The sequence below is a fragment of the Elephantulus edwardii genome, unplaced genomic scaffold (assembly GCF_000299155.1).
Source record: "Elephantulus edwardii isolate Elephantulus edwardi_28Jun2011 unplaced genomic scaffold, EleEdw1.0 scaffold00554, whole genome shotgun sequence".
Taxonomy (NCBI): Eukaryota; Metazoa; Chordata; class Mammalia; order Macroscelidea; family Macroscelididae; genus Elephantulus; species Elephantulus edwardii.
Window position 1 is genome coordinate 277,802 of NW_006400304.1, and position 18,105 is coordinate 295,906.

An 18,105-nucleotide genomic window follows, 5' to 3' on the forward strand; every position below is an offset into this window, starting at 1 on the left:
GGTTTTTTTTTTTTCTGAATAAAAAAAGATTCTACTAACAAGGCGCTGTGTGGTTTTAGCCTGGGTGTCAGGTACCATGATTTGTCTCTATATAATTTACAGAACTCACCAACATGTGTTTGCCTCCATGGTCAAAACCCAAGTCTATCTGGCCTAGAGGTCCAGCTTTCAAGTGGCCCTTGGCTCATCTGTGTGATAGGTGACACAAAGGCTATGGAATACTGCCTTCCAGATCAGAGAATAGGTCCAGGCCTGTGGGCAAGGCAGGGTCATCTGAGTCATGGTAAATGCCTACTGGGGCTGTCCCCAGGACTATAGGTTACTCTCCCAGCATCCTCTGCTATCCTTTAGGATAATCACTTTTCCCCTTTTGTCCTAAGTATAAAAAAAAAAATCACCTGTGTGAAATAGATCACATCCTTAATCCAGAAAAAAAAAACAAACCACCCAATTTTATTAACTCATGAAGACCCAGTTCCTTACCCAACTCCCTTCAAAAAGGTTAGGTGAGGAAAAAACCTGGGGCTGGAATGTCTCCCTAACACTCAACTCAGGGAAGGCGGGAGAGGGGCTGTGCAAATGTGGGCTAAAATGGGGATAGTGTTAGATTAGGATGACACTAGAGGTAGAAGGAGAAGGTGGGACATCTGTAGTAGACCCAGAAAAAACAAGGGGGGCTGGGGCTAGGGAGCCAAAGGATGTCGGGAGAGAGGGGCTGGAGCCCAGGAGTGGGGTTCGTTCTGAGGCAGGGTGGTCCCTAGTGTCTCCTTGCTCTTCATCACCCTCTTGCTCCTGAGTTTCTTCCCCCTGATCCTCTTCACCAGGCCCCCGATGGACAGGCTGCTTGCATATGGGGCAAGTCTTCCGGGTCTGAGTGAGCCAAGGGTCCACACAATGGCTATGGTAGGCTGTGAAGAGAAATGAGGTGAGGCACCTGAAACCTGCTAGAAGTGGGGTTATGGATACAAGGGGTGAAGACCTCACCGTGAGAACAAGGGAGCACCCTCAGCTTGTCCCCTTCCTCATACTCATCCAGGCAGATGGCACAGACATCATACTGGTCTCCTGGGAAAGGAAGAGAGGCATCATTCACTGAGCCTGCTAGGACTTCACTCATTCTAGAGACCTATGAAAGGACTGTTAAATGTCAAGTCTGAACCAACTCATAGCTGACCCTCTAGTCTTTTCAAAGACTTAAGTCACATAGGAAGAGACTGCCTGTCGCTCTTCGTGGAGTACCTGGTAGATACGAGTTGGCAGCACAACTTCTTACCACTGAGCCACTACTGTGATAGAATGAAGTTCTGCAAAATGAGATTCCTTGGTCTATAGCATCAGTGTAAACAGGCAGGATAAGGCCAGGGCAGTTGTGGAAGAATTTGGGGTAAGAGGAAATAAGCAAAGGTAAGAAAGGAAGTGGTTTTCTTTTTTAAAGGGGGGGTAGTGAGAGGAGTAGCAGGGGGGAAGGGCCACTGCTATAGCCTAATATGGGCACTGGAGGCTGCAGGGTGCCTCAGCCCTTACCTGCTCCTTATCTGGCTGAATTTTCTTCATGTCCATCTTCTCTCTCATAAGCAGAGCCTGTCTTTTCTATCTTCCCCTACTCAATTTTCTGAGCAAACTTTTTGATTAAAGTAGAAACCTTTGCTTTCTACTTCCTGTCCTGCTTGCTTTTTCATGTTCCTTGTTTTCATGATGTTTTAAGTTAGAGGAAAATAAAGCATCTCAAGACAACCTGAAAGGGAGCTCTGGTGGCTTAGTGGCAAGAAGCTGCGCTGTAATCCCGAAGGCACATGGTTCAAACCCACCAGTTGCTCCACTGGAGGAGGGGCAATCTCGTATGCCAGTCAGATCCGATTCAATAGTACTCCACAAGAAAAGGATGGGGGGGGGGGGAAGGACAACCTGACAGCTCTTCCCACCATCTATCTATAGCTTCAGAATCAGCTATAGGAAAGCAACCCTTCCCCTAGTACCTCTTACCCTTCTGATAGTCATGTGTGGGAATCTGTTTCAGCTGCTCTTTGGTAAGGCGATTCCGCTGAAGTCGTTTCCGGTGCTGGATACAACGAACTATCTAAGAAGTAGTTTAGGAAAATGGATAATTTAGTCCAAAACTACTTGACTTCCCAACGCCAGGCATACTGTGGTCTTAAAGGCCTCAGAGCTTTTTCCAGCATAACTTTATGAGCTACTCACCATCACTGTTCCCATGGCCAAAACCAGCAGTCCTACAATCCCTGTGAAAGGGATAAGGTAATAGCCCAGGGGGAAACTATTGTCGGGAACCAGGAGCACTCGAGCCCTGGGGGAAAAAAGAGGTGACTGTCAGGGGCAACACAAAAGGATAAAGGACATAGTGACCCTGGACAAGGCCCATGAGGGAGTAAGAAGAGATCAGAGAGCTTGAGAATCAAAGGTTAGGACAATGAAGCTTAGGTTCCAGGTAGGCATAGAATTGCCAATGGAAGAGCAAAAGATGCAAACGTCCTACCCCTTCTCGTAGACAAAGAGGGCACGCAGGTACTCAGAACTCCTTTCCCCAATAAACACGGATGGGATCCAGATCTGCTGCTGGATTTCCTCTGTAGGAAGCAGGGCATCACAGCAGGATTTGCTTCTGTTCACTTAGCCTTCAGTCCTCCCACCACCTCTCAGATTGGGAACTACTGAAAGCCCAATTCATACATTACCACTTACCACTATTCCACACCATACTGAGAAGTTCATTGGAATTCACATTGTGTACAACAGCTGCACCATACCCAGCCTTCTGAGCATTTAAGACCTAGTGAGAAGGGAGGGGATAAAGAATCACATGGGCCTTGCCTCCCTTCATTCCTGGTGATCTTTTCACCCTTGGGTTCCCAGCTCCCACTCCACATTCAGCAACCTTGAGGTCAAAGTTGCAGTTGAATCTTCGAAGCAGTGCAATAAAGACTGACCCATTGACCGGGGCTGGGGGTGGTGGGGCAATAGGGCTGCAGGCATTAGCTGGATGAGCCTCCACAAGAAAGCCCTGAGAGAGAGAAGCAAATTACCATTGAAGGTTTCCTCCTTAGGTTTAATTCACATAGCGCATTAGTCCTCATATGCACATCCTTGACACTTGTCATTCCTGGGTCTAGGTATTTCACCGCAATCTCTTCTTAGGATACAATTTCAGCAAACACCTCTTTACAAGATCTTCCCCACCATCGTTCTTTTCTCAATTGGCCAAACAAGTAGTCCATACTACATACAAAGTAACTTGTTTTTCAGCATCCACTCATCCAATTTGGATAGTAAGTCTGTCTAGCCAAGTCATTTTCTTCCAAATCCTGCCTCGCATTTTTTTCAATAAGCGGAGAATATTCTCTGCTCATTCCCATTTCTCCCAAACCAGCTCACAAACAACTATACTATGTGTTTGGCTTAATTTTTGCTATTGGCATTCTTCACAATGTACTACTACATAATAGCTTATCTAATGCAATCTTTGCAACTTAAAACTGATCTCTAAACTGATTAACCCACTTAAGGCCTTGTGGTACAGTGATTAAAGTCTTGGACTGCTAACTGAAGCAACCCACTAATAACTATGCAGAACTATGCAGCAGTCTACTTGCTCAAGACTGACAACTTTGGGAACTTCATAGGGCAGTTTCAGCTGCCTGATAGGATTGCTAGTGAGCTTGGGTGGCGTAGTTCACTGTGAGCTGAAAAAACTTTTCTGGTGGCTCAAATCCACCAGCAGCTCCAAGAAAGATGGGCAGTATCCTCCCACTGTAACATACAGACTGGCAAACACAGTGTGTGTGTGTGGGGAGAGGGTCGCTGTGATCCAGAACTGATTGATGACAATGAGTTACTCTGTTTTTTAACAGGGTCTCTGTACTGAATTAATGACTACAAGGGACTTTTTCCCTTCCCCTTTAACGAATTTATTTCCTCACAGCTTAGGTGGCTAGAAGTCTAACTTCAGAGTGCTGGATGTTACTGTATCTTGGGGCGGGGGGGAAGTATGCAGATAATTAGCTTGTCTAAAATCTAAAATCAGACCAGAGATTCTCTGGCTCCAGGGATCAGTTAAGCATCACACTGACAACACAGCAAAATGTCTTTTCTCGGTCCACTTTTCAGGATCCCTCACAAAGCTGAGAGTTGAAGGATGGGCACTTTTGTCTTCTCTCACTGCTTACGTACCTGAACACACCTGGCATGCTCTTCCTTCCTATCTCCAGCCTCACCATGACAAGGCTCCTTGCCCAAGATAGAGGATTTGAGAAAATAAGAAAATCACCTGGAGTCCCTCTTGGCTCAAGGTAGCCCCAAATAGAGCCGGAAGGTCTGCAAAATCCATGCTGGCGTTGTGATCCGAGGTCTGCAGACAAGAGAGTTCACGTTCCCCCTCTGCCTGAAACCCTCCCTAGAACCCTACTCCCACCCGCCCTCGGACTCACCGCTCTAATGAGCCCCCGGATGGGGGCCGCTCCCCACAACACAGCGGCCATAACCACAGGAAGCGGGAAGGCCGCAGGGTGCATGGTAGCAGGAGGGGAAAGGATGAGGAGTCGGGCCCTGGGTAGCAGGAGCAGAAACCCGAGTTCTGCGTCCTCCTCGCCCTTCCTTCGGACTCCCAGGGGTCCCCCTACCCCCAGGTTCCACTTCCTAGCTACATGGGGGAATCGGAGGGGCCTCAACTCGTTTCTGCAGAGCTGAGAGGGAGAGACACTGGATATATCCTTTCCTAGTCTGAACAGAATACGGGGAGAGGAGATGGAAGGCAAACAAGGGTGACAGAAAAACTTCTGGGAGGGTGGGGGAGCTCAAGAAGGTGGGACTTCCGGCCAGGTGGGCAATCTTCCTAACCCCTGGAAAAGGGTTTCCGGTAAAGAAAGGCAGCGGCTTCAACCATCTGACATTCAAAATGAAGGACTTCCGGTCCTAAAAGGCCGGTTAAGAGAAAGGTTAGAGGTGGAAAGAGTGCCTCGTGAAGATGTAGGGAGCACAGATGCCTCAAAAAGACATTTACTCAATAGTTTTAGGGATTTTGAGGCTTCCCTGTTTACCAACCTTTAGTCCCCGCTGCCGTCGCCTCTGCCTCCGCGGTATTTTCAAGTGTCGCGAGAATACTCACCACATTTTTTCCCCCTCCCCTCCCCCGCCCTGGCTCAATATTTGCTGTATCGCTAAATATTGCCTAACTAGCTGCCCCAATCTCGCGAGAATCTTCACTTTAATGCAAACACTTTAATTTCCCGCGGTTCCAATTTGGTGAAAACTGCGCCCATAATCTCGTTTCCCAGTATGCCACGCCTTTTCCCCCACCCTTCCCTTAAGCTCCTCCTCCGACACCCAGGTCCCTTTGCGCTGCGCGCCTACGCCGGCTTTCCGCGGGTGCCGGACCTGTGAGCCCGAGGGGCGTGCGCGCGCGCGCCCTCGCCCCTGTAGCGCGCTCGGTGTCACCTTGGGCGCGAGCGGAGCCGCGCGCGCACTGGACCGAGAGCCGAAGGGGCACTGAATTGGCGATGGCGGCGACGGCGAGTCCTGGGGCTGGCGGGACGGACGGGAAGCCCCGTACCTCCCCTAAGTCCGTCAAATTCCTATTTGGGGGCCTGGCCGGGTAAGCTCAGGCCCCAAGGATGGGAATGGAGGAGGAAGGAACAGGCGCAAAGAACCGGGCCTTGTTCATGTTTGGCTCTGTTGCAGTGAACCAAGCAGGCACTGGGGTCAGCGTGATCCCCAGTATATTTCAAGGCCCTTAATGGACCCCGCACGAGACTGCATGCAAGATCTTTGCACGTTCCCCGCCGTGCCATAAGTTTCCCAGCTCATTGCTTGTGTTCGCCAGGCTCTATGTGGTCCCATAGACTAAGGGCCCTCTGCCAGACTACGTGGAGGCCCAGTCACGCATGCCCTCTTACCCTCGCTCTGGAATGCACTCCCGGGCCATTGTTTAACCCCATGGAGCTGCATGAACTCTTCCCATTGCATGACCCCTTCTGACTTTTTCACATGCATATTGATGCTGTGCCAGCCAGGCAGCCAACACTTCAGTATCCTGGCTTTGTCCTTTATGACTTCTCTGTTGCCAGACTTTGTTGGGTCTTGATACATTGGTGACACCTGGACTTTGACTTTAGTCCCATCTTTCCCCAGGATGGGAGCTACAGTTTTCGTGCAACCCTTGGACCTGGTGAAGAACCGGATGCAGCTGAGTGGGGAAGGGGCCAAAACAAGGGAATATAAAACCAGCTTCCATGCCCTCACAAGCATCCTGAAGGCAGAAGGACTGAGGGGCATTTATACTGGGTACCAGGGCCGCAAGATATGGGAGGGGAGGTTGGATTGGCAGCTCCACACCTTGACCTGATGAACTGACCCCTCGTTCCACAGGTTGTCAGCTGGCCTGCTGCGTCAGGCCACCTACACCACCACTCGCCTTGGCATCTACACAGTGCTTTTTGAACGGCTGACTGGGGCGGATGGTACACCTCCTGGCTTTTTGCTGAAGGCCCTGATTGGCATGACTGCAGGTGCAACTGGTGCCTTTGTGGGAACACCAGCTGAAGTGGCTCTCATTCGCATGACAGCTGATGGCCGGTGAGTTCCAGGCCTGAGCCTGCCCCTAGCTCAATGCTTGGATTCTGGAAAGAAAGGATTAATTTGTACTGCCTTGCCTGGAATAGAGCATTCACTTGTTCTGACTTTCCTTTCTTTGCTTCTGTGGGGCAGGGTGGGCCATCCTGAGCTTGAGCTTTTCCTGCCTTCCCACCAGGCTTCCGCCTGACCAGCGCCGTGGCTACAAAAACGTGTTCAATGCCCTGATTCGAATTGCCCGGGAAGAGGGAGTCCCCACACTGTGGAGAGTGAGTCGACTGGAGGGGCTGGAGACATGGGGGACATGGGATCTGATCTTGGGCATTTCTGACTCTTTCCCCACTTTACCATATCTCAGGGCTGCATCCCTACCATGGCCCGGGCTGTCGTTGTCAATGCTGCCCAGCTTGCTTCCTATTCTCAGTCTAAGCAGTTCTTGCTGGACTCAGGTGAGACCTAGAGTGAGTGAGTCCCTTAGCTCCCAGCCTGGTCAGGCCAGTTCCAAGCTGACTGTATGCCATTCCCCAGGATATTTCTCTGACAACATCCTGTGCCACTTCTGTGCCAGTATGATCAGCGGCCTTGTCACCACCGCTGCTTCCATGCCTGTGGATATTGTCAAGACCCGGTGAGTAGTGTGTAGGCTGAGGACTGAGAAGGGTGAAAATATCCCCTTCATGTGTCTCATTCCCGCAACTCCCTTTCCAGGATCCAGAACATGCGAATGATCGATGGGAAACCAGAATACAAGAATGGGCTGGTGAGGAAGCAAAACCAGTGGTTTAGGCTGGAGGGTTGAGTACCCCGGGAAGCGTTGCAGAGGTATCAGGGGAAATGGGACTGGGCTTTTGATCTGACTTCAGCCTCTTTTCCTGCCTGCCTGCCCGTCTGTCTAGGATGTCTTGGTGAAGGTCATCCGCTATGAGGGCTTCTTCAGCCTATGGAAGGGCTTCACGCCATACTATGCTCGACTGGGCCCTCACACCGTCCTCACCTTCATCTTCTTGGAGCAGATGAACAAGGCCTACAAGCGGCTCTTCCTCAGTGGCTGAGCCGGGTGGGGGAATCAACACTCCCATAGTCAGTGTGCCCTGGGGTACTTGAACTTTGCTGCCCTGGGTCCCTCTATTTATTTTCCCTCCACAGTGTGTGGTTTCCTCTTGCCATAAAGATCTCTAGTCTCTCTATCCCTGTTCCACTTTGCCCAGCTTGTCCTGATCTTTTTGACCTTTCTGAGGATATCTGTCCTCTTCGGTATTAGTTTCAGGACACACAGGAAGCAGAAGGCCCCGTTCTCAGTGAAGATATTAAGATCAAGCCAAGGGGTCAGGAAGGTACCCCACAAGCTCCTCGCAATGGTCAAAGAGACTCTTTCCACCTCATTGAAGGCTTAATAAATTGAATTGATGATACCACCCCCAGATCTGGAGCATTGTGGGGGCGAGGAGGGGAGGAAACTGGACAGGGAACCTGATGATCTTGGAGTACAGGAACTAGAGTTTTTCAGAAATACTAAAGAAAAAACACCTGCTTTTGTGCGAATGCTGTGTAAATCAGCCAGGCCACCAAGGAATGAGGATGAGGAAGCCCAGAACTCCAGGCCTTGTGTTTTGCTTCTTCACCTCCTGCCCAAGAAATTGACGACTAATGCAAGTCAACTCACACAACCCATGCAAAAGTCTTTCGGATCTGGTGCTTTCTTTTGCAGCCTAGTGAAGAGGAAGTCAAGGGACTTAGAGAGGAAAAGAACTTTGACGTTTGGAATGAGTGGAGTATGAGGTGGGGCCAAGGGAGGGTGCTGGCCAGAGACTTCATCTGTCTTCTTATTGAGGAAGGTCACGGCCTTGACTGTTTTTTAGATGTGTGGTTCACAGGCCCTACCCTCAAGAAACATAAAAACTTCTTAGGGCACGAGAAGGTCAAACTGAGAGAAGAGACAGACAGCAGAAGTCTGAGGGCCTTGTGCCAAGCCAAGGGACAGGCAGGCAACAGGTGGGAGCTGTCCTCTTGGCAGACTCCCTTTGTGGACACAAGAGTTGGAGCTCAGCAACCTGGTGCTTCTGCTTATTTGCTCCTCCCCATGCCTCCTTTATCCTCACTCCATGCATACCCTGTGCTGGGCCATAATGTTCATTTTGAGACACTTGCAACCTGGATTTTGTCCTTAAGTTCTAAATTCAGAGGGAGTAATCACAAAGAAGGGGTTGGAAACAGAGACTGGAGCAATAAGAGGATAGAGTCTAAGGTATCTTGGAGCCCTGGCCTAGCCCAGGACAGACTGGCTGGAGGAGGAAGAGGGAGCAGGGGTAGCTCGTCTGGTTACAATGAGGGCAAAAGCTTAAAGGGTAAACTGTTGAGTAAGTAAACAACTGTATGATTGCTGTGGAATAGACTATGAAGTGGAAAGAGAAATGAGGGTAGACTGTTAGATGGAATCACTGTGTGGAAGTCCTTGATGGGTGGTTTGGCCTCTATCCAGAGAAGAGTTCAAAATAGAATTGTCAGATTTTTTCAAGTTTGGAAGATCTAGTGCCATCTGGGAAATGGGTCTCAATGGAGCCAGGAAAGCTAAGCCTTTTTATCCCCATTCTCATGACCCGAAACCCTGGGTTGACCTGTAGCTGGGCAGCGGGAAAGAAAGCCCTGGCAAGAATGGTAAGAGGAATGGCAGAATCTCTGGCAAGAGGAATAAGTGGTTCCATTTCCAGTGGAATATAACTTGAGAACAGAAAGCCCGAGACCCTTGAGTAAAACCCACTGAGATAGGGCATGTGGTCAGCTCCATTTCTGGTCTACAGATAGGAGCAATCCCCACTCCACCACCATCCCAGTACTGCTGACTGTGGGCAGTCTGTCTCAGCAGTGTCTCTAAAGACAAGGGAGATTAATGCTTTTCAGCTGGACTGAACTCAGAGTGGCCTGGTGAGTGTCACCTATAGAAGAGAGGAAGGTCATAGCTCACACCTTAGTGGAAGTGTAGCCTTAAGACTAAAGGTTCATTGGATGAGTAGGAGGCTGTTCTGCCTTGATGGGTACCCCAGCTACTATCTTTTACAGAACAAGTTTTTTGGTTATTATACAGATGATGATGGAAAATGCTAAACAGAGAAAAGTAAAAACCACCAATCTTTTACACCTCTGAGACAACCAGTACTCCAGTGTTGAATCTGATTAAACTTTATTCTACACATGGAACATGAAGGAACCATATGCTGTGCTCTTTATTACATTTTCTTAAAATTCTTCCCAAACGTGATGGTAATAAGCCCGCGATCTAGGGAAGCCCCTCTTCCCCCAGAGCAACACAGCAGTCTGGCCCACCCAATTCCATCTCCCTACTCCTGGATTGCTGGATCTGAGGTATGTGCCTGTGATATGAACAAGAGACTTCTGATAAAAAGAAACAAAACACAAACCCCAAACAAAACAACCTGACTCTTGGCTCATTACCCATCCACAGCTAAATTCTTGTAGCAAAGCCCCTCAAAGCTTCTCTCAAGGTCCCCAAGCTGCTTGCCCTCAGAGACTGTGGCCAGAGTACCTGAGACCCACTGTGCCTAACAGATCTTGACCACGACCCAGACTCAGGGCTGAGGGCCACTGTCTTGCCACTAGAGGCCCCACACGGCCATTGGGCCTTACCCACAGGAAGAGGCTGGAGCGGAAAGTAGGCAGTGACCCCTGAAAAAACAGCAGCCAGGCCCGGGGCACAGTCACTTGCCTTCCCCTCTGCAGCTCCAGGTGAGCAGTATGTATAGCTTCAGGCTGGCCACGGGCCTGGGGTCTAATATTCTGGAGCTGGAGCAGCAGCCAGATGAGGATAGCAGAGGCAAATAGGAGCCAGAAGAGACTCAAAACATAGAAGCCCAAGGGAAGGAGGCAGCAAAGGTCAAAGTCAAGGAAAGTGTCACTTCTAGGGCCATCCAAGTGTCCTTGAGCCAACCCCTGGACATTCAAGAGGTTTACAAGTTCAGAAACAGTTGTTGTGAATTCTAAGGTAGTAGAGAGTGAAGTGAATTCTACAGGAGTTAATTTGGTGGGTACTGGGGTGGTTAGGATTGTGGTAGGCTCTAGGGTGGTGGGGGCTGGAGTGCTGGGAGCTGGGGTGATGGGGGATGGGGTGGTGGAGCCTCTGGTGGAAGGTGGGGTGGTTGGGGCTGAGGTCAGGGCTATAGTGGGGGCTCTTGTGGGAAGTGTGGTGGTTGGGGCTGTAGTGGAGGTTGGAGTGATGGAAGCTGGAGTGGTGGAGGCTGGGGTGGTGGGGGCTAGGGTGGTGGGGGATGAGGTTGAGATTGGGATGGCTGGGGTGGGGAGTAGGGTGATGGGGGCTAAGGTGGAGTCACTGAGTTCTGGCATTTTGGAGAGTGTGATAGATTCTGGGAATGTGGTAGGATCTGAGATCTCTTCACTTGGGACTGTGGTCTGTCTGGTAGGTTCTTGGAGTGAAGGCAAGTGAAAGGTTTGGCTCCTTGGAGAAGTAGTGAGTTCTGGGGAGAGTAGGCCTCGTTGGGCTGTATGGACTTTGGTATTGGGAGAGAACTTGACCACAACCTTTGTGGTGAGCTCCTGTCCCCTGTAGTAGTCATAGTCCTCAGCAGCATCACCAAGGGTGGGGCAGCCCTTCTTGGAATAGTTGAAGACTGGTAAACCTGGAAAGTTGCTGCACTGCACGCTGGCCACATCAGGAGTCATGGCCTTGGCCTCTGTGCCCTCCTTCAGTGAGTAGACATTGTTCATGTTGTTCTGCAGCCAGCGACTGAAATAGGAAATCTCACAGTTGCATTGCCAGACGTTGCTGTGGAGGATCGTGAAAGGCAGAAGAAGGTCCCCAAAGAAGCCCTTCGGTATCATGTGCAGCCAGTTCTTTTGGAGGTAGAGGGTGTCGAGATCCTCCAGCCCATCCAGGAGTCCAGGAGGCAGCTCTTCCAAATTGTTTTCAGAGAGATTGAGCTTCTTAAGCTTCCGTGTGGGTGCCAGAAGCTCTGGGGGCAAAGCCTTCAACCCATTGCCTTGCAGATAGAGCTCTTGGAGTTGGCCCAGGTTGGCCAGGGCCCCTTCAGACAGTGAGGTCAGCTTGTTCCAGGAGACGTCTAGGGTAATGAGCCCTGGCAGTGCCTGCCCTAGCGGGGGCAGGCTTCTCAGCTGATTATGGGATAGAATCAGGGTCTCCAGCCCTGTCAGCTTGTCATCAACCTGCAGCTTGGCCAGCTGGCAGTGATCCAGGTGCAGCTGGGTGAGGTGAGTTAGAGACACCACAGAAGTTGTGGAGAAGGAGCCCAGGGGATTTTGACCCAGGTGCAGGATGGCTGTGTCTGCAGGTAGATCTGGAGGCAGTGTCTTTAGGCCCTGTGTCTCACAGTTCGCTTCTACCTTGCTGGCCACTTTGGATATAGTACAGGTATTCTGGGGATATGAGAGGCTTGGCATCAGGAGCAGCAAGAAGAGGAGAGGCATGAGGACCTGTAGGCAAAGGGGGACCTTGAGTGGATGCCCTATCAGCCACTGGCATGATTCCTCCTGCTCCCAAGTCCTGCTGCAGCCTCCAGGCTCTCTCCACACCTCGTTACATGCCATTGAGTGGGAACCAACTCGTTGCTGACCCTCCAGCAGGTTTTCAGAGGCAGCATATGACATGAGAGGAGATTGCCCATCTTTTTCCCCACAGAGCAGCTGGCAGATTTGCACAGTCAGCACAGTTCCTTACAGCTAAGCCACAAGTGCTCCCTCCTACATATCATACCTTTCCCCAGGTCTTCTGCCCTTTGCTCTCAAAACCCAAACCATTCACTCCTTGGTCCTTGGCACTTACCCCTGCCTCAGACCCTCCTCCTCCCTGTACCCCAGGCCCAGCTTACAGACAGCAGAAAGATCTTCGTAGGCTCAGCGTTATTTCAGCGTCTGTGACTTGGTCCTTCTGTCTTCCAGCCCCAGGGAGGACCTAGGCAGGGGCAGGAAGGGGTTGGTGATGTGGAGGAAATGCTAGCCTGATAAGGTCCCTGTGACCTGGGAGTGAAATCTTCCTCCCTGGCACTGGCCCTTATCATCTCCCTCCACGACTTTCCTCTAAACCCTTCCTGTGGCTCTTTTCTCTCCCACTCTCCTTAGGCTCCCCACATTAATGTTTTTAAAACCTCCTCAACTGCCACCCTCCCCTTTTTCCCCTTCACAGCTACATTCTTTATTGTTAAATGACCTTGAGTGAGTTATGATTCCAGGAAATTCCCATGACTTATAGAGTAGAATTACTTCTTAGGGTTTTCAAGCCTGACATTTCAGAAGTGCATCCCAGTTCATGCCTCTTGGTGAATTTGAACTGGCAACATTTTGGCAACAAGTTGAGTGTTACAGTCTTAGGGTGGCCTGATTTTAACTCTCCACATGCCTCCCCTTCCTTTGCTCCCTGCTGAGCTCCAGGCACTTTCCTTCTCTGTTAACTCAATTATTACATTTGTGTTTGTGTGTGTGTGTTTTAAATAAAATTTTTTATACCAGTTTACTTACAAAGTTTGTATACATTGTTTTTCACACTAGATCTTTCCCATTTCCTTTAACCACCCCTCCCTTGGCCCATCAAATTGTGTGACCCTATAATTATCCCACCCATGCATCCCCCCCCCCCCAAACTCACCTTCATCCCCATTGACTCAATTTCTTAATAGATCATTACTGCCTTGCTTTCCCAGATCTTTTTCAACACAGTGACCCCACTGAATTGCTCCAGTCTGCATGGCCATGGACATGTCCTCCTTTGGCCTTGGTGACACGAAGACTTCCCTGAGGCCCCTTACCTCTCAGTCTCATTTATGGAATTCTCTTCCTCTGCTCTTTCCGAAAATTCAACAGGCCCCCAGTTGATTTTGGGTTTTCCTCTATTCTGTGAGCACTTCATCCAGTTCCTTGCCTTCAGCCACTACTCATACCCCAAACCCACTGGCATTAAGTCAACTCTAACTCCTTGTCACCCTGCAGGACAGAGGGGAACTGCTCTAAGGGTTTCTGAGGTTGTAAATCATTATAGAAGCAGACTGCTCCATCTTAATTTTAACCTTTGTGCCCCAGGAGTGTCTTACCTATATATACCCAGTGACGCAAATCTTATCTCTGGTCCAGACTTCTTGCCTGAGACCCAACAACATATGTCAAATTATCTTTTGGACTTCTCCACTTAGAGATGTTAATAGACATTAAAAGAATATCTTTAAAACACCTTATTAGTTATGGATTGAATTGTGTCCCCACCCCTTCAACTATTTGTTAGAATTCCTACAGATATAACTATAGGCTGTAGTAAATCCCATTTGAAAATAAAGCTTTCATTATTATGTTACTGAGTTTATATGTGTGTAGACGTGTCCTAAATCTAACTGCTTCTGAGTTATAATGAGTGGTGAAGCTCAAGTGAATGAGCACAGACTGGGGAAGACAGATGTCACATGGAGCTCACCAAGGAACTACAGAAGTGGGAGGAAATGAGGATTTCCCCCAGAGCCAAAAGAGAGAGCCTTCCCCTGGAGTTGGCACCCTGAATTTGGAAACCTAGCTTCCTAAACTGTGAGAAAATAAATTTTTGTTCTTGAAAGCCACCAATTTGTGGCATTTCTGTTACAGCAACACTATGATACTAAGAATATCATCTCTCTTCAAATATCTCCTACTGTGTTTCTCCAGGCTAGTGAAGGGACCTTCATCTACTCATTAATCTAGCTAGTTAGTCAATGCAGACAGAATCCCTGATGGTCATCTGTAGATTCTTCACCTCTAAATCCAAGCTGTAACCACAAGTCCTAGGTAAGGCTTTGTGCCAGCCCAAAGGCAGGCAATTTAAATTTACCTGCTCCATGAAAGAAAGATGGGCTATCTCCTCCCATGTACGTTACAGACTCTGAAAGACTGCTGGAGGGTCAGCTGTGAGCTGGTTCTGACTCGACAGCAATGAGTTTTTAGTTTCTTTAAATCTCTCCTGAGGTCACACCTCTCCATCCTCAATGCCAGTGTTCTTACTTCACAGGACATCTTTTCTACTTCACTGCAAGAGCTTCTTCTCGGATCTCCTCTTCTCTCCATTCCCTACCACAATGATCTTTCAAAACAGCAAATTTGTTTCTCTCTTGCTGCTCAGAACTCATCAGAAGCATCTTAGAGCTCCCAGGAGGAAGTCCAGAATTCCCCACAGGGCCTACAAGGTCCTGCATGAGCTTATCCTTGCTGACCAGCCCCATCTCTTTCCTTTCCACTTCTTGAGTTCATACTCTTTTCTTAATCTACCCTTTCCCCTTACTTCTTATCCTCTTATGTCTAATTCTAATTCATCTGGCAAGTCTAGCTCGAATTTCTTCCTCTGGAGAAGAATTTTCTAATTTTCCACATCTATTTATGTCTATTTCCATGTCTAGGTTATGTGTCTATTTCAGAAAATCAGTTCTCTGTCCTTTTAACTAAGGAAACTGCTACAGTCGCCAAATGATACTAAAACTCCACTGGCAGCCATTGTAGTGAAGAGAAGGGAAAGTCAGATGGGAGGCTGTTGATGCCTTTGAGTCGAGATGTTGGAGAAGAGTATGGAATATCTCCCAGACTGCCAAAACTCTATCTTGGAGGAAGTGCAACTAGGTTGCTCTTTAGAGACAAAGATGGTGGAATGTCATCTCACATAGTTTGGACATGTTGAGAAGAAGGTCTAGTCCTTAGGAAAGTAAAGGTGGAAGGTCAGCAGAAAAGAGGAAGACCCTCAACAAGAGAGATTGGCACAGTGACTGTAACAATGGGCGGGAGCCATCAGAGACGGTGAGGAGGGAGCAGGTAGGGCAAGGCTCAGCCTTGTTCATAGGGTCTCTTATGAGGTGACTCATTGGCACCTAACAACAACAACTATCACACAGAAGGAAAACCTAATGCATGAGCCTGCCCTTACATGTTCACCACTATTGACTAGGCCCAGGGTGGATGTTTGAACCAAATAAAATTATACAACTAATCCATAGACTAGATAGATATTTAGTTTGCCATGTGCCATCAACTGACTCATAGCTGTGTAGCTGACCCACCAGCAGGTTTTCAGAGGCAACCAATTGCACAGGAAGAGACTGCCTGTCTTTTCTGGCAGAACAGCTGGTGGATTTGAACTATGTGACTCTGGATGGCAGTGCAGCATCTTAACATTAGGCCACCAGTACTCCCTTATCTACACACACACACACACACACACACACACACACACACACACTCTCTCTCTCTCTCTCTCTATTTGGAAATGTGGAGAACAAGAGACAGAGAGCAGGAAGGTCAAATATTGTGTGGTGAGAAACCATGGTATAGAGGTTAGCTTGGAGAGTTTTTTGTTATTGCTAGGTTTTGAATATGACTCATAGTGACCTTATAAACAACAGATCTGAAACCTGTTCTATCTTGTGTCATTCTCACCAACCCTGAAACATTTGTGCCCATTGCTACAGTCACCATTCAATCCATCTCGATGGGGGTCTTCCTGTCTTTCACTGACCTTCCACCCTTCCAAGCATAATATCCGTTTTCAAGGAATAGCCTCTCCTAGCAACATGCTCAAAGTCTGAGAGACAGAGCTTTGCTACCCTTGCCTCCAAGGAGCACCATGGCTGCACCTTTCCAAGACATACCTGTTCACTAATTTAGACTGAAAAGAAATTTATTAAAAATATGTTGTCCACTTCACAAAATTCTCAGCAAGGGCTTGGGGACTAACTTAGAGCAGTGTAGTCAGGAACCAGACTACAGTTGGGAACCCATCTGGTGAGCAATATTCTTCCTTTGCCAGACCAGGAACTGGAACTCAGCATTACCACAACTTTTACTGCTGCAAAGAGAAGACCCTGCACTATTCTTACTTCTTTGTGGCATTAGTTACTGATTCAAACAGGGCAGGGGTCCAGCTGGCCATGTGCAAATATCTGGCATTTCCAGCTGATGTAGTAAGAGAAAAATTTAGCTTGCCAGTTGGCATTATCGTATGGATAATGACGAGATTGAGATTGTAAACAGCTTTAGTTTGCTTGGCTCCACAACAAACAGTCGTGGCACCAGCAGCCAGGAAGGTAAAAGATGTATTGCAAATTACTAAAGAGCAATGATGTCAGTCTGGAGACTAAGGTACACCCAATACAGGCCATGGTCTTTGCAATCATTTGCTATGCATCAGAGAGCTGGATAATGACTAGGGATGATAGAAGGAGAATTAATGCCTTTGAGCTGTAATGTTGGAGTATTGAAAGTCCCATGAACTTCTAAGAGAACAAACAGGTTCATCCTGGAAAGGGCTAAACCAGACTGCTCCTTGGAGGCAAAGATTCTGAAGCTTTTTTCTGACATGCTTTGGACATGTTGCAAGGAGGGACCAGTCCTTGGAGAGGGATGTCATGCTTGGGAGGGTGAAGGGACAGAACAGGAGAGGAAGAACCTCGATGAGATGGATTGATTCAGTGACTGGGGTATTGGGTTAGGTGTATCAGAGAAAATAAAATTGGCACAGGATAGAGCAAGTTTTAGGGCTGTTGTACACAGGGTCGCTGTGAGTCTCAGGTGACTTGATGGCACATGACAACAACAGAGATTTCTAAACTGAGGGACATTACAAACATAGAAATGAGATTCACTAGGTCTGGCACCTGCTTCAAGTTACCATACCTGTGTATATGTGTCTTAAATAGAATTGTTTCTGAGTTAGAAGGAGTGATGCAGTGATTTAGACCTATGGTTTATCATCTTCAAATTTAAATGCCTTGAATGATATTAGTAATAACAATATATTTTCATACTTAGCATCTTGAATGCTAAGAACTTAGGACAGCCCTCCTTGACCATTATGAAATTTTTAAAAATGCAATTTTGAATTGATTTGTTCACAGTTTATTTTGATCTTTTGTATCTAAGTTTGAAAATAGGAATTCTGAATAGATTTTTTTTTTCAGGTCTGCCCATTTTTCTGTAACCCTGTTCTATAATTGCTGTCATTCCTCTAGTGTTCATAGGGTCTTTAAAGGCCTGTTATTAAAGAAGTAGATGCCAATCCTGTTTCCAAGTCTGTCTTAATCTGGGAGCTCTACCAAATCCTGTCCTCCCTAGGTAACCCATATGGCATTTGACACACTAGTAGCACAGCTTTCAGTATCAGAGAAACCCCAAGTTATCTCAGTACAGCAAACTGACAGACAAATGCTGTACCACTTAAAACAATTGTGTGTGTATATCTATATATATGTTATTGTTATATTGGTTATCAGGGCTATGGTAGTTTTATAAAATCAGTTAGAAAAGCTTACATTCTCTGGAATGCTAGTTTAGAAATCACTTTCTACTCTCTGTAGTTTTGGTGGAATTCACCTAGAAAACCATCTGGAGTTGATGTAATTTGAGAGACAGCTCTCTGAATACTTTCTAAGCCCTATTGTGATTATTGATCTGTTTATATCTTTTTTTTTCTTCTATAATTATATTTTATTAATTTTCATAAACATTTACAGAGATTTTGGGCTTCCACTCATTCATTGTTGC

At 47.8% G+C, this 18,105-nt stretch overlaps 3 protein-coding genes across 6 annotated transcripts; 1 reads left to right on the forward strand and 2 right to left on the reverse strand.

Annotated features, from left to right (window-relative positions):
* Nucleotides 1-603: 603 nt before the first annotated feature.
* On the reverse strand, nucleotides 604-4,665 carry RNF167 (ring finger protein 167). Of its 2 annotated transcripts, none has more exons than XM_006903288.1 (9): nucleotides 4,443-4,665; nucleotides 4,283-4,363; nucleotides 2,894-3,019; nucleotides 2,701-2,788; nucleotides 2,495-2,585; nucleotides 2,200-2,305; nucleotides 1,984-2,077; nucleotides 985-1,065; nucleotides 604-908 (listed from the first exon to the last, which is right to left on the reverse strand). In XM_006903288.1, exons 1-9 carry the CDS (start codon nucleotides 4,524-4,526, stop codon nucleotides 604-606), a joined length of 1,056 nt encoding a protein of 351 aa, XP_006903350.1. In that variant the 5' UTR covers nucleotides 4,527-4,665. The 2 variants fall into 2 exon arrangements, with proteins under 2 accessions (XP_006903350.1, XP_006903351.1); XM_006903289.1 differs by having other exon boundaries at nucleotides 985-1,062; nucleotides 4,443-4,526.
* A 733-nt stretch (nucleotides 4,666-5,398) lies between these two features.
* SLC25A11 (solute carrier family 25 (mitochondrial carrier; oxoglutarate carrier), member 11) lies at nucleotides 5,399-7,806 on the forward strand. 3 transcript variants are annotated; one of them, XM_006903290.1, is made up of 8 exons: nucleotides 5,399-5,605; nucleotides 6,142-6,294; nucleotides 6,379-6,585; nucleotides 6,761-6,851; nucleotides 6,941-7,031; nucleotides 7,111-7,210; nucleotides 7,291-7,342; nucleotides 7,479-7,806. In XM_006903290.1, the coding sequence occupies exons 1-8, from the start codon at nucleotides 5,511-5,513 to the stop codon at nucleotides 7,632-7,634; spliced, it is 945 nt and encodes a 314-aa protein (XP_006903352.1). In that variant the 5' UTR covers nucleotides 5,399-5,510; the 3' UTR covers nucleotides 7,635-7,806. The 3 variants fall into 3 exon arrangements, with proteins under 3 accessions (XP_006903352.1, XP_006903353.1, XP_006903354.1); XM_006903291.1 differs by having other exon boundaries at nucleotides 5,511-5,572; nucleotides 7,479-7,634; XM_006903292.1 differs by lacking the exon at nucleotides 6,142-6,294 and having other exon boundaries at nucleotides 5,511-5,605; nucleotides 7,479-7,634.
* Nucleotides 7,807-10,101: 2,295 nt separating this feature from the next.
* GP1BA (glycoprotein Ib (platelet), alpha polypeptide) lies at nucleotides 10,102-12,036 on the reverse strand. The gene is made up of 2 exons (XM_006903295.1): nucleotides 11,134-12,036; nucleotides 10,102-10,527 (listed from the first exon to the last, which is right to left on the reverse strand). The coding sequence occupies exons 1-2, from the start codon at nucleotides 12,034-12,036 to the stop codon at nucleotides 10,102-10,104; spliced, it is 1,329 nt and encodes a 442-aa protein (XP_006903357.1).
* Between the last annotated feature and the right edge of the window lie 6,069 nt (nucleotides 12,037-18,105).

Coding starts and splice junctions, on each gene's coding strand:
- GP1BA (XM_006903295.1), bottom strand. CDS start 12,036: ATGCCTCTCCTCTTCTTGCTGCTCCTGATGCCAAGCCTCTCATATCCC. Junction 10,528..11,133: donor GACAGGAGCTCACCACAAAG/GTTGTGGTCAAG, acceptor TTGAATGTCCAG/GGGTTGGCTCAAGGACACTT.
- RNF167 (XM_006903288.1), bottom strand. CDS start 4,526: ATGCACCCTGCGGCCTTCCCGCTTCCTGTGGTTATGGCCGCTGTGTTG. Junction 2,586..2,700: donor CAGTATGGTGTGGAATAGTG/GTAAGTGGTAAT, acceptor TGCTTCCTACAG/AGGAAATCCAGCAGCAGATC. Junction 2,306..2,494: donor CTCTTTGTCTACGAGAAGGG/GTAGGACGTTTG, acceptor TTTTTCCCCCAG/GGCTCGAGTGCTCCTGGTTC.
- SLC25A11 (XM_006903290.1), top strand. CDS start 5,511: ATGGCGGCGACGGCGAGTCCTGGGGCTGGCGGGACGGACGGGAAGCCC. Junction 5,606..6,141: donor CTATTTGGGGGCCTGGCCGG/GTAAGCTCAGGC, acceptor ATCTTTCCCCAG/GATGGGAGCTACAGTTTTCG. Junction 7,032..7,110: donor GCAGTTCTTGCTGGACTCAG/GTGAGACCTAGA, acceptor GCCATTCCCCAG/GATATTTCTCTGACAACATC.